The 14859-nt window shown below is 39.0% G+C and overlaps 1 protein-coding gene across 1 annotated transcript in view; it reads right to left on the bottom strand.

The window, feature by feature from the left end:
- MEI4 (meiotic double-stranded break formation protein 4) overlaps positions 1-14859 on the bottom strand; it is a 232538-nt gene that overhangs the window by 59362 nt on the left and 158317 nt on the right. Inside the window, exon 4 of the mRNA XM_007456609.1 lies at positions 12108-12239. Coding sequence (XP_007456671.1) covers positions 12108-12239 — 132 coding nt within the window. The remainder of the gene's footprint in view (positions 1-12107; positions 12240-14859) is intronic.

Raw genomic sequence — 14859 nt, 5'->3', positions numbered from 1 at the left:
CTGGTAACCACTGGTTTGTTCTCTGTATCTGTAAGTCTGCTTCTTTTTTGTTTTATTCACTAGTTTTTTTTTTTCTTCAGTTCTTTTTGTTTTTAACATCTTTACTGGAGTATAATTGCTTTACAATGTTGGGTTATTTCTGTATAACAAAGTGAATCAGCTATATATATATATATATATATATATATATATATATATACACACACACACACACATATCCCCATATCCCTTCTCTCTTGAGTCTCCTTCCTACCCTCCCTATCCCACCCCTCTAGGTGGTCACAAAACACTGAGCAGCTCTCCCTGTGTGATGCAACTGCTTCCCACTAGCTATCTATTTTACATTTGGTAGAGTATATATGTCAGTGCTACTCTCTCACTTCGTCCCAGCTTACCCTTGCCCTTCCCTGTGTCCTCAAGTCCATTCCCTACCTCTGTGTCTTTATTCCTGTCCTGCCTCTAGGTTCTTAGGAACCACTTTTTTCTTCTTTTTTTTAGATTCCACATATATGTGTTAGCATATGGTATTTGTTTTTCTCTTTCTGACTTACTTCACTCAGTATGACAGTCTCTAGGTCCATCCACCTCACTACAAAAAACTCAATTTCATTTCTTTTTAGGGCTGAGTAATATTCCACTGTATATATGTGCCACATCATCTTTATCCATTCATCTGTCGATGGACACTTAGGTTGCTTCCATGTCCTGGCTATTGTAAACAGTGCTGCAATGAACACTGTGGTAAATGATTCGTTTTGAATTATGGTTTCTCAGGGTACACACCCATTAGTGGGATTGCTAGATCATACAGTAGTTCTATTTTTAGTTTTTTAAGGAAACTCCATACTGTTCTCTATAGTGGCTGTATCAATTTAAATTCCCACCAAAAGTGCAAGAGGGGTCCCTTTTCTCCACACCCTCTCCAGCATTTACTGTTTGTAGATTTTTTGATGATGGCTATTCTGACTGGTGTGAGGTGATACCTCATTGTAGTTTTAATATGCATTTCTCTAATGATTAGTGATGTTGAGCATCCTTTCACGTGTTTGTGGGCAATCTGTGTATCTTCTTTGGAGAAATGTCTATTTAGACATTCTGCCCATTTTTGGATTGGGTTGTTTTATTGATATTGAGCTGCATGAGATGCTTGTAAATCTTGGAGATGAATCCTTTGTCAGTTGCTTCATTTGCAAACATTTTCTCCCATTTTGAGGGCTGTCTTTTCGTCTTGTTTATGTTTTCCTTTGCTGTGCAAAAGCTTTTAAGTTTCATTGGGTCCCATTTGTTTACTTATGTTTTTATTTCCATTTCTCTAGGAGGTGGGTAAAAAAGGATCTTTCTATGATTTATGTCAGAGTGTTCTGCCTATGTTTTCCTCTAAGAGTTTTATAGTGTCTGGCCTTACATTTAGGTCTTTAACCCATTCTAAGCTTATCTTTGAGTATGGTGTTAGGGAGTGTTCTAATTTCAGTCTTTTACATGTAGCTGTCCACTTTTCCCAGCAACACTTATTGAAGAGGCTCTCTTTTCTCCACTGTATATTCTTGCATCCTTTATGAAAGATAAGGTGCCCACATGTGTGTGGGTTTATCTCTGGGCTTTCTATATTGTTCCATTGATCTATATTTCTGTTTTTGTGCCAGTATTATACTGTCTTGATTACTGTAGCTTTGTAGTATAATTTGAAGTCAGGGAGCCTGATTCCTCCAGCTCCATTTTTCTTTCTCAAGATTGCTTTGGCTATTCGGGGTCTTTTGTGTTTCCATACAAATTGTGAAATGCTTTGTTCTAGTTCTAGGAAAAATGCCACTGGTAGTTTGATACAGATTGCAATGAATCTGTATCTGTAGATTACTTTGGGTACTACAGTCATCTTCACAATGTTGATTCTTCCAATCCAGGAACATGGTATATCTCTCAATCTGTTTGTATTGTCTTTAATTTCTTTCATCACTGCCTTATAGGTTTCTGCATAAAGGTCTTTTATTTCCTTAGGTAGCTTTATTCCTAGGTATTTTATTCTTTTTGTTGCAATGGTAAATAGAAGTGTTTCCTTAATTTCTCTTTCAGATTTTTCGTTGTTAGTGCGTCGGAATGCCAGAGATTTCTGTGCATTAATTTTGTATGCTGCTACTTTACCAAACTCATTGATTACTGTAGCAGTTTTCTGGTAGCACCTTTCGGATTCTCTATGTATAGTATCATGTCACTGCAAAAAGTGAGAGTTTTACTTTTTCTTTCCTAATTTGTATTCCTTTTATTTCTTTTTCTTCTCTGATTTCTGTGGCTAAACACTTCCAAAAAGATGTGGAATAACAGTGGTGAAAGTGGGCATACTTGTCTTGTTCCTGATTTTAGAGGAAATGCTTTCAGTTTTTACCATTGCAAATGATGTTGGTTATGGGTTTGTCATATATGGCCGTTATTATTTTGAGGTAAGTTCCCTCTATGCCCACTTTCTGGAGAGTTTTTATCATAAATGGATGTTGAATTTTGTTGAAAGCTTTTTCTGCATCTATTGAGATTATCATATGGCTTTTATCCTTCAGTTTGTTAATATGGTGTATCATATTGATTGATTTGCTTATATTGAAAAATCCTTGCATTTGTGGAATAAACCCCACTTGATCATGGTGTATGATCCTTTTAACGTGCTGTTGGATCCTGTTCTACTAGTGTTTTGCTAGAGGAACTCGTAGAATGAGTTCCTCCCTCTGCTATATTTTGGAAGAGTTTGAGAAGGATAGGTATTAGCTCTTCACTAAATGTTTGATACAATTCGCCTGTGAAGCCATCTGGTCCTGGGCTTTCGTTTGCTGGAAGATTTTTAATCACAGTCTCAATTTCAGTGCTTGTGATTGGTCTGTTTATATTTTCTATTTCTTCCTGGTTCAGTCCATAAGGTTGTACTTTTCTAAGAATTTGTCCATTTCTTCCAGGTTGTCCCTTTTATTGGCATATAGTTGCTTGTAGTAATCCCTCATGATTCTTTGTATTTCTGCAATGTCAGCTGTTACCTCTCCTTTTTCATTTCTAATTCTGTGGATTTGAGTCTTCTACTTTTTTTTTCTTGATGAGTCTGGCTAATGGTTTATCAATTTTGTTTTTCTTCTCAAAGAACCAGCTTTAGTTTTATTGATCTTTGCTATTGTTTTCTTCATTTCTTTTTCATTTGTTTTTGATCTGATCTTTATTATTTCTTTCCTTCTGCTAACTTTGGGGTTTTTTTGTTCTTCCTTCTCTAGCTGCTTTAGGTGTAAGGTTCTGTTGTTTATTTGAGATTTTTCTTGTTTCTTGAGGTAGGATTGTATTGCTATGAACTTCCCTCTTAGAACTGCTTTTGCTGCATCCCATAGGTATTGGGTTGCCGTGTTTGTCATTTGTTTCTAGGTATTTTTTGATTTCCTCAGTGATCTCTTGGTTATTTAGTAGTGTATTGTTTAGCCTCCATGTGTTTGTATTTTTTCCTCTAATTGATATCTAGTCTCATAGCGTTGTGGTCAGAAAAGATATTTGATACGATTTCAAATTTCTTAAATTTACCAAGGCTTGATTTGTGACCCAAGATGTGATCTATCTGGGAGAATGTTCCATGAGCACTTGAGAAGAAAGTGTATTTTGTTGTTTTTGGATGTAATGTACTATAAATATCATTAACTCCATCTTGTTTAATGTGTCATTTAAAGCTTGTGTTTCCTTATGTACTTTCATTTTGGATGACCTGTCTATTGGTGAAAGTGGGTTATTAAAGTCCCCTACTATTACTGTGTTACTGTCAATTTCCCCTTTTATGACTGTTAGCATTTGCCTTATGTATTGAAGTGCTCCTATGATGGGTGCATAAATATTTACAATTGTTATATCTTCTTCTTGGATTGATCACTTGATCATTATGTAGTGTCCTTCTTCATCTCTTGTAATAGTCTTTATTTAAGTCTATTTTGTCTGATATGAGAATTGCTACTCCAGGTTTCTTTTGATTTCCTTTTGCATGGAATATCTTTTTCCATACTCTCAATTTCAATCTGTATGTGTCCCTAGTTCTGAAGTGGGTCTCCCGTAGACAGTATATATATGGTTCTTGATTTTGTATCCATTCAGCCAATCTATGTCTTTTGGTTGGAGCATTTATTCCATTTACATTTAAGGTAATTATCAACATTTATGTTATTACCATTTTCTTAATTGTTTTGGGGTTTTTTTCATAGGTATTTTCCCTCTTTTGTGTTTTCTGCCTAGAGAAGTTCCTTTAGCATTTGTTGTAAAGCTGGTTTGGTGATGCTGAATTCTCTTAGCTTTTGCTTGTCTGTAAAGATTTTAATTTCTCCATCAAATCTAAATGCGATTCTTGCTGGGCAGTATAATCTTGGTTGTAGGTTTTTCCCTTTCATCATTTTAAATATGTCCTGCCACTCCCTTCTGGCTTGCAGAGTTTTTGCTGAAAGAGAAGCTGTTAACCTTATGGAGATTCCCTTGTATGTTATTTATTGCTTTTCCCTTGCTGCTTTTAGTATTTTTCCTTGTATTTAATTTTTGATAGTTTGATTAATATGTGTCTTGGCATGTTTCTCCTTGGATATATCCTGCACGGGACTTTCTGCACTTCCTGGAGTTGATTGACTATTTCCTTCCCCATTTTAGGGAAGTTTTGAACTATAATCTCTTCATATATTTTCCCAGACCCTTTCTTTTTCTCTTCTTCTTCTGGGACCCCTATAATTTGAATGTTGGTATGTTTAATGTTGTCCCAGAGGTCTCTGAGATTGTCCTCAATTCTTTTCATTCTTTTTTCTTTATTCTGCTCTGTGGTAGTTATATCCATTATTTCATCTTCCAGGTCACCATTCTTCTGCCTCAGTTATTCTGCTATTGATTCCTTCTAAAGAATTTTTAACTTCATTTATTTTGTTGTTCATCATTGTTTGTTTACTCTGTAGTTCTTCTAGGTCCTTGTTAAACGTTTCTTGTATTTTCTCCATTCTAGTTCCAAGATTTTGCATCATCTTTACTATCATTACTCTGAATTCTTTTTCAGGTAGACTGCCTATTTCCTCTTCATTTGTTTGGTCTGGTGGGTTTTTACCTTGCTCCTTCACATACTGCATATCTCCCTGTCTTTTCATTTTGCTTAACTTACTGTGTTTGGGGTCCCTTTTTGCAGGCTGCCGGTTCATAGTTCCCGTTGTTTTTGGTGTCTGCCTCCAGTGGGTAAGGTTGGTTCAGTGGCTTGTGTAGGCCTCTTGGTGGAGGAGACTGGTGTCTGTGTTCCAGTGTGTGGGGCTGGACCTTGTCTCTCTGGTGGGCAGGGCTGGGTCCGTTGCTGTGTTTTGTGGTGTCTGTGAACTTAGTATGATTTCAGGCAGCCTCTCTGCTAATGGGTGGGGTTGTGTTCCTGTCTTGCTCGTTGTTTGGCATAGGGTGTCCAGCACTGGAACTTGCTGGCTGTTGGGTGGAGCTGGGTCTTAGCATTGAGACAGAGGTCTCTGGGAGACCTCTCACCGATTTATATTATGTGGGGCTGGGAGGTCTCTGGTGGTCCAATGTCCTGAACTTGGTTTTCTCACCTCAGACGCTCAGGCCTGACACCAGGGCGGAGCAACAAGACCCCGTCAGCCACACAGCTCAGAAGAATAGGGAGAAAAAATGAAAGAAAAAATAAGAATAAAAAAAAAATTAAAAAGATAAATAAAATAAAATTATTAAAATTAAAAAATTATTAAAAGAAAAAATAATTAAAAAAAAGAGAGCAACCAAACCAATAAACAAATCCACCAATGATAACAAGCGCTAAAAACTATATTAAGATAAACATAAAAATCAGAAGCACATCAGTCGCTGACAGCAAACCACAAGTCTACAGTTGCTCCCAAAGTCTACTGCCTCCATTTTGGGTGATTCGTTGTCTATTCAGGTATTCCACACATGCAGGGTACTTCAAGTTGACTGGGGATTTAATCCGCTGCTCCTGAGGCTGCTGGGAGAGATTTCCCTTTCTCTTCTTTGTTTGCACAGCTCCTGGGGTTCAGCTTTCGTTTTGGCCCTGCCTCTGTGTGTAGGTTGCCCTCAGGCTTCTGTTCCCGCCCAGACAGGATGGGTTAAAGCAGCAGCTGATTAGGGCGCTCTGACTCAGTCATGCCAGGGACAGGAAGGGGTACGGAATGCAGGGCAAGCCTGTGGCGGCAGAGGCCAGAGTGACTTTCGCAGTCTGAGGAGCACTGTGTGTTCTCCCAGAGAAGTTGTCCCTGGATCACAGGACCCTGGCAGTGGCGGGCTGCACAGTCTCCCAGGAGGGGAGGTGTGGAGAGTTACCTGTGCTCGCACAAAGGCTTCTTGGTGGCTGCAGTAGCAGCGTTAGTGTTTCATGCCTGTCTCTGGGTTTCGAGCTGATGGCCGCGGCTTGCGACTGTCTCTGGAGCTCATTTAGGCGGCACTCTGCCTTCTGTGGGCAGACAGGGAAGGAATCCCCTCTCCTCGTGCACCCTGAAACAATGGTCTCTTGCCTCTTAGGCAGTTCCAGACTTTTTCCTGGACTCCCTCCTGGCTCGCCGTGGTGCACTAGTCCCCTTCAGGCTGTGTTCACGCAGCCAACCCCAGTCCTCTCCCTGGGGTCTCATCTCCGAAGCCTGAGCCTCAGCTCCCAGCCCCACCCGCCCCGGCTGGTGAGCAGACAAGCCTCTCAGGCTGGTGAGTGCTGGTCAGCACGGATCCTCTGTGTGGAAATCTCTCTGCTTTGCCCTCTGCACCCCTGTTGCTGCGCTGCCCTCCGTGGCTCTGAACCTTCCCCCTGCCCAACCCCTGTCTCTGCCAGTGAAGGGGCTTCCTAGTGTGTGGAAACCTTTCCTCCTTCACAGCTCCCTCCCACTGGTGCAGGTCCCATCCCTATCCTTTTGTCTCTGTTTTTTCATTTTTCTTTTACCCTACCCAGGTACATGGGGATTTTCTTGCCTTTTGGGAAGTCTGAGATCTTCTGCCAGCATTCAGTAGGTGTTCTGTAGGAGCTGTTCCATATGTAGATGTATTTTTGATGTATTTGTGGGGAGGAAGGTGATCTCCACGTCTCACTCCTCCGCCATCTTGAAGGTCCGTCCCTGTTGTATTTTTTAGATTAAGTGATATCATATCTGTCTTTCTCTGTCTTATTTCACTTAACATAATCCTCTCCAAGTCCATTCATGTTGCTGCAAATGGCAAAATTTTATTCCTTTTTTATTGCTGAATGGTATTCTAGTGTGTGTGTGCGTGTGTGTGCGTGTGTGTGTGTGTGTTTGTGTGTGTGTGTATGAGATCACATCTTTATCCATTCATCTCTTGCTGAACACTTAGGTTGCTTCCATAACTCAGCAATTATAAATAATACTGTTAGTGAGCATTGGGGTGCATGTATCTTTTCTAATTATTGTTTTTCAGATATATACCCAGGGGGGTCATATGGTAGTTTTTAGTTTTTTAAGAAAACTCCATACTGTTTTCTGAAGTGGCTGCATCAATTTACATTCCCACCAACCGTGTACCAGGGTTCTCTTTCCTCCACCTCCTCACCAACATTAGTTACTTGTTGTCTTTTTGATGATAGCCTGTCTGACAGGTGTGAGACAATATCTAATTGTGGTTTTGATTTGAATTTCCCTGATGATTAGCTATGTTGAGCATCTTTTCATGTGCCTGTTGACTATCTGCATTTCCTCTTTGGAAAATGTCTATTCAGTTCCTCTGTCCATATTTTTATTCTGGTTGCTTGGTTTTTTTGATGTTGACTTTTATGAGCTGTTTATATATGTTGGATATTAACCCCTTATCAGTCACATCATTTGCAAACAGTTTCTCCCATTCTGTAGGGTTTTTTTTCATTTTTCTTTTAACACACACATATATATGTGTGTGTATGTATGTATGTATATATATATATAAATAGCTGTCTTTGTCCTTATATGCTGATTCCATTATTTCTGTCATTTCTGGTTCTATTTCTATTAACTAATGCTTTTTCTCATGGCTATGAGTTACACATTCTTTCTTTTTCGCATGCGTGATGTCTGAATGGACGCAGACATTAATGATATCATATTGTTGAGCTTCTGTATTATGTTGTTCCAGCAGGCAGCTAATCTAGCTGTGAATCAGCAAGAAATCTTCAAGGTGTGTTTCCAAGCTCTGTTAGAATCCCTCCAGCATAGCCTTTTCCTAGGACTATAAAGTACTACACTGCTAAATTGTAACATTTTAAGGTCTCTACTGAATGCCTTATTAAGTAAGGTCTTGCCATTATATCTGGATAGAATTTGGATGGTCCCAAGCACTGTGTGAGGTCTGGCCATTATGCAGCTCACAATTTCTTTGTAATATTTCTTTCCTGAGTAGTTTTTCTTTGCTTGGCCTTGTGAAGTGTCCTCCTACACACGTGCAGCTTAGTATTCAACAAATGATCCAGAAAACCTCTTTTCAAATTTCCTGAGTTCTTCTTTTCAGGGTTTTCTTCTCTCCATGACCCCCACCCAGAAATTCTCTGCATCAGTTCTCTGGAACTCCAGTCTCTGCCCCATCAGTTCAGTGAGACTGCTGGGACTTGGCTAAGCTTTACCTGTGCCACAGTCCAGAAAGGGCCTCCAGGCCCAAAGTCAAGGCAATCACGGGGCTCACATAGTTTGCTTCCCTGATTTCAGGAATTGCAATTTTGTACTGCCTATTGTCTGAAATTCACTAAGTCATATATTTTTCCAGAGTTTTAGTTGTTTACATTGGGAAGGCTACTCTGTTAACAATGAACTTTACGACTTTTTAAATACTTTTTAATAAGTTCCAAGAAATTTTATTTTTTTTAAATAATTAGACATTTTATTATGCTTTTTCCAAAAAATCATCTTAATATGCAAGTTTGAGATGCAGATCACCAATAAGAGTTGAATGCAGTTAATGCAATAAAGTCAACTTCTGAAATGTATCTCCATGAATCAGTTTCAGAAAATAGTTAATGTTGTTTTATATCAGATATCAAAATGTATACAGCAATGACCTATATGTCCAACAATAAGACTATGTCTAAGAGACATAAAGAAAACTGGAAAGTCAAAAAATATGTAGTATGACTTTAACATTTATATTTTTATTTATAGATTTTTTGCATAATCCATATTACATATAATATATATTACTGTTTATATCTGATGAAAAATTAAATCATTTAAGCCTAACATTTATAATAGCCAGCTAACATCTAATATTAAAATAAAGCTTGTCTTCTTTCCTTGTTTGTACATCTGACTCTCCCATTCCATAGTACTTTTCCCTAAGTCCCTCTTCTCTTTCTGACTATGATTTCATGATTGCCATATAGTGATATTCCCCTAATTTTTATGTATGTCCCCTCCTTTTCCTCAAGTTTTAATTTCATATTTCCATCTGCCTATATTTAGATTACTTCAATGTTTCCTCATATTCAATATATACAAACTCAATATTTTCTGCTCACAAAGAAGCACTGCTTCCCATTTACCTAATTCTTCTTAGTGATATTTTTCCTATCTCTTAGTTTTATAATATTAATTTTTGCACTGATTCTTCTCTCTCCTTCACATTAAATCTTTTCTTGAGTCCTTTGGATAACACTTCTTATATATAAGTGGTTATTTCTACTCCTGCTTGTGGAAGACTTATTACATTGAGAGTCCCGAATAAATGGCTTCCCTGCATTCACGCCCTTTGCTGTGTATTCCCTCCTATTCTGATGCCATCTCTTACCACCATGTTACTGAATTTCTGAGCCTTAAATATGATAGACAACTTGGACTGACTACATCATTAGTCATTCTATCATCCTTTTAGAGTAAAGAAGCTGAGGAAGCATAAAACTACATTTTCTATACTTCCTTGATGCTAGGGTTCTGAATATGTTGTTGGCTTAGAAATAAACGCACTCACAAAAACTGAATTAGCTGAAACTGAATCACACAGTGAGACAGGACAACACAGGGCATATATCTGGCTGTTGTACATTGTAGCAGGACTGTTTTATTGACCCTGTGTCTGTAGTAGTAGCTCCTTGAGTCAGCAGGCAGCTTCCTGGTCATGACAGCAAAGGCAGCAATTCCTTTGGAGCCTATTCCTATTCAGCTGGGCAGTTGCAGAGGTCATTCATGAAAGTACGGCCTAGTCTCTTCTTCAACTATTCCATAGTTATTCATGTATCCTTTTCTGCTTAAATTGGCTGGAGTGAATTCTGTTATCCGTTGTTAAGAATGCTGATGAATAGTTTCCTTGTCTTTAAACAACGATACTAATATCTTGAAGGGTTACTAAAAGGATTGAATGGGACAATTCGGGTAAAGCATAACACATATTACCTGCCAAAAACTAGTTCTTGTTGTTGTGTTATTGTTACTCTTATTCTAAAGTGGCTTAACAATCAGAATGCGTGGGTCTGAATTATGGCTCTTAGCATATGTTCTTTCTGCAACCTTGGTCAAGTTGCTTAACTGCTCTAAGGCTTGAATTCTTTATCTATAAACTAGGTAAATAATATAACTACTTCATGTATTTTGGTAAAAATTAAGTGAGAATATGTAAATAAACTTTTCTTTTCTGTGTTCTGTTATTCTTCACACAAATCTGATTCCATCAAACTAATTTCCCATATTGCTTCCTATTTTTTTTTTTTTTTTTTTTTTTTTTGCGGTACGCGGGCCTCTCACTGCTGCGGCTTCTCCCGTTGCGGAGCACAGGCTCCGGACGCGCAGGCTCAGCGGCCATGGCTCACGGGCCCAGCCGCTCCGCGGCCTGTGGGATCTTCCCGGACCAGGGCACGAACCCGTGTCCCCTGCATCGGCAGGCGGACTCCCAACCACTGCGCCACCAGGGAAGCCCTGCTTCCTATTTTTAATGCCATGACCTCACCTTGTTTCCTCAGAATTCTGGGCACACTTTTTAAAACTAACACCCAGTGCCTCAACATTATGAATTCTCTCCTTTTTGATTCAAATCCACTTTTCAAGCTGTTCCTTTTTCATGAAATCTTTTCAGGGACTTGCAACCTACCTTGATCAGTTTCTTGATCTTGGAGCTCCTACAAACGGCACCATGCATTTTAACACTTCCCTGTTTTTTTCCACTAGTAAATGTGCCTTATTTCTTTCTCAAATGGATTTTTAGCTCCTTGAGATCAGTAACAACTATTTTTTTTTAAATACATCTAACAGAGCTCTTACAAGGGTTCACCATTTAACAGTCACTTGAAAAACTGCTGACTAGATGATCTACCATGACACTGACTGAATTCAAGTAGATTATATAATATTTTGGAATATGTTATTAAATGTAGAGAACTTAGACTAAGAACTTGGTTAGAAGCATTTAATATTATATAAAATATATATATATTTCTCTTATTAATTTTTTATCTTTACCAAAACATTTCTGTCTCTGATTTCCTTTATTTGTGTTTAATTCTAACCACAGAAAGAATAATATTAAGTGAGCTGAGAAAGTGAACACATAATATGCCACTGTCAACATTAAAATATGGGAATGACTTCTGTTTCTTAGACACATTTTTCAGCAGTGACATAAGATTTTGCACAGATAAAAGAGCACTGTTTTCAACCTTGGTTGCACACTGGAATCATCTGGAGAACTTTAACAATACCAATACCTGCGTCTTAACCCCAGAGACCTCCATTTAATTGGATTGGCATATAGCTTGGCAACAGAATATTTAAAGTTAGCCACATGAGTGTCATGAGCAATTAGGAATAAGAACCACTGGTCAGAGGCTGTTCTCCATTTATCATCCTCTCCTGTTCCCTTTCCTCTCACTGCTTTGCTTTAGGAACACACTGCCTTCTTGGAGAGGTTTAAGGCCATTCCTTTGCCATCACTAGTGACACCTTTGGCACATATATACCAGGTAAGGATGATAAAATGGCACTATTTTGAAAACTATTTTCTGAAAATATCTTTCTGTAATTTCAGCAGGCAGCAACAGTATTCATGTACGTTAGAAATAAGGTAATGACTAAAATATCAGCCTGGCAAAAAGAGAGGGGAGGAGAAAGGGAAAGAAAAGTCTACAGCTGCATAAACTATAAATGAAAGTTACAGTGTCAAGTTATATGTACCTGATTAATGGCACCCAGATCATCAGTGAAGCTGTTTACTTCTGACAGAAGCAGAGATATTATAGATTTTCTCAACAAGCTGCAACTTCCCAGGGTTACCAGACTCTGAGAGACATAATGCTGCACCTGAAACTAAAGATCAAAATGAGTAGATTTCTATTTTCTATCAAGTTAGCTCAAAATATATTTAATGGGCACTTTCTAAAATTTACTATTGAGCTCCACGCTGCAGGGAGTACAAAAAGTGTCAACATAATTCTGGGTCAGTCTCAAGCAAAACTGTGAAACAGACAGATTATCATAATAGAAGTAACGAAATTTTATAGCAGTTAATATTTTGAAATGTGTGACAAGGTGCTAAAATGGAAGTTTTAGCTGAAGAACGAAAAGATCATATCATTTAGATAGAGTACATACATAATGAATCAAGATGATAAAACAGGGCTTCCCTGGTGGCACAGTGGTTGAGAGTCCGCCTGCTGATGCAGGGGACACGGGTTCGTGCCCCAGTCCGGGAAGATCCCACGTGCCGCAAAGCGGCTGGGCCCGTGAGCCATGGCCGCTGAGCCTGCGCGTCCGGAGCCTGTGCTCCGCAACGGGAGAGGCCACAACAGTGAGAGGCCCGCGTACCGCAAAAAAAACCAAAAAACAACAAGATGATAAAACAAGACTCTCAAGTCCTTACCCACTAAATATATTGGGTGGGCCAAAAAATGCCTTTGTTTTTTTAAGTAAAAATAAAAGACACAGCTTTCCTTTTCACCAAGAACTTTATTGAACAATGTACTCACCCTTTTGCTCCACTACCTTCTGCCATTTTTCAGGCAACTTCATAATTCCATCTATCCAAAACTTTTAATCTTTTTGAGCAAAGAACTGTTCCAGGTACCTTTTACAGTCTTCCAGGGAATGGAAATTTTTTTCCATTAAGAGAATTTTGTAAAGACCTAAATCAATGGAAATCCGAAGGTGCAATGTGTGGTGAATACGGCGGATGAATCAGAACTTCCCAGCCAAGCTGTAACAATTTTTGCCTGGTCATCAAAGAAACGTGTAGTCTTGCGTTATCTTGATGGAAGATTATGCGTTTTCTGTTGACTAATTCTGGACACTTTTCATTGAGTGCAGCTTTCAGTTGGTCTAACTGGGAGCAATACTTGTTGGAATTAATTAATCGTTTGGTTTTCTGGAAGAAGCTCATACTAGAGGACTCCCTTCCAATCCCACCATATACACAGCATCGCCTTCTCTGGATGAAGACCTGCCTTTGGTATAGTTGGTGGTGATTCATTTCACTTGCCCCACGATCTCTTCTGTGCCACACAGTTGTACAGTAGCCACTTTTCATTGCCCGTCACAATTTGTTTTTAAAATGGAACGTTTTCATTACATTTCAGTAGAGAATCGCATGTGGAAATGTGGTCAAGAAGGTTTTGTTCACTTAACTTATGTGGAACCCAAACATCAAAGCGATTCACATAACCAAGCTTGTGCAAATGATTTTCACGCTTGATTTGGATAAGTCAGATTTGAGTACGTCGGCTATCTCCCGTGTGGTATAACGTCTCAATTATTGTTTCGATTTGATCGCTATCAACTTCAACTGGTCTACCCAACCGTGGAGCATCATCCAGCGAGAAATCTCCACAAGAAACTTCGCAAACCACTTTAGACACATTCAATCAGTCACAGTACCTTCTCCACACACTGCACAAATCTTTTTGTGTGTTTCTGTTGCATTTTTACCTTTCTTGAAATAATAAAGCATAATATGCCAAACTGTTGTGTTTCTTTCTTCCATCTTCAATATTAAAATGGATACACAAAAATTCACCAATTTTGATGTCTTTTTTTTTAAAAGCACGTTGATATGACAGCTGTCACGTACAGTCTTAACAACATTGTTTCGAATGAAGTTAAAGACAACTAAGTGCCACTAAAGCCATCTAATGGAAAAAAAATCAAACGAACCTTTTGGCCCACCCAATAGATATGGAGATATAGAGGTAGAGGTGGATAAACAGGGTAAGAGGAAAAAGTTTGAAGACATTTTTAAGGAGAGTTCCACCTCCACGTTGCAGAGGGACAGGTGTGGGTGTGGGCGTGGGTGTTTATTCTCCACTAGTCAAAAATCTAAAGTCACGGGGCTTCCCTGGTGGCGCAGTGGTTGAGAGTCCGCCTGCCGATGCAGGGGACGCGGGTTCGTGCCCCGGTCCAGGAAGATCCCACATGCCGCGGAGCGGCTGGGCCCGTGAGCCATGGCCGCTGAGCCTGCGCGTCCGGAGCCTGTGCTCCGCAACGGGAGAGGCCACAACAGTGAGAGGCCCGCGTATTGCAAAAAAAAAAAAGTCTAAAGTCACAGTGTTTTAGAGGGAAGAGAAAGAAATGTGGGGCTCTGAATTTTTATCTAGAGGCAGCAAAAGATCTCGTCATTAAATAAATTTCAAAGGATTATGGGAGACAATAAACTATTTCCCCTATAGTTAGTAGGAGAAAGGCCATTTGATTATAATTCACATTAAGTTGCATATAACTCATATCTGGAATTTCATTAAATCTTTCCTTTAATATATCTGGGAGAAAGGAGGCTTCATGGAGTATCTCAAAACACAGAAACAGCATCTGCCTTGCCATTGTTCTCTATGGGCTTAAAATCAGATTGAGGAGACACTGCTTTTATATGTAAAATGTTTAAATGACAATGCTTAAATAACTAATGCCATATGAAACTAGGAAATGCCATCTGTGTCCT

The sequence above is a fragment of the Lipotes vexillifer genome, unplaced genomic scaffold, assembly GCF_000442215.2.
Source record: "Lipotes vexillifer unplaced genomic scaffold, Lipotes_vexillifer_v1.1 scaffold1226, whole genome shotgun sequence".
Classification (NCBI taxonomy): Eukaryota; Metazoa; Chordata; class Mammalia; order Artiodactyla; family Lipotidae; genus Lipotes; species Lipotes vexillifer.
The sequence above is the reverse complement of the archived record's forward strand: the minus strand, read 5'-3'. Positions and strand labels throughout refer to the sequence as shown.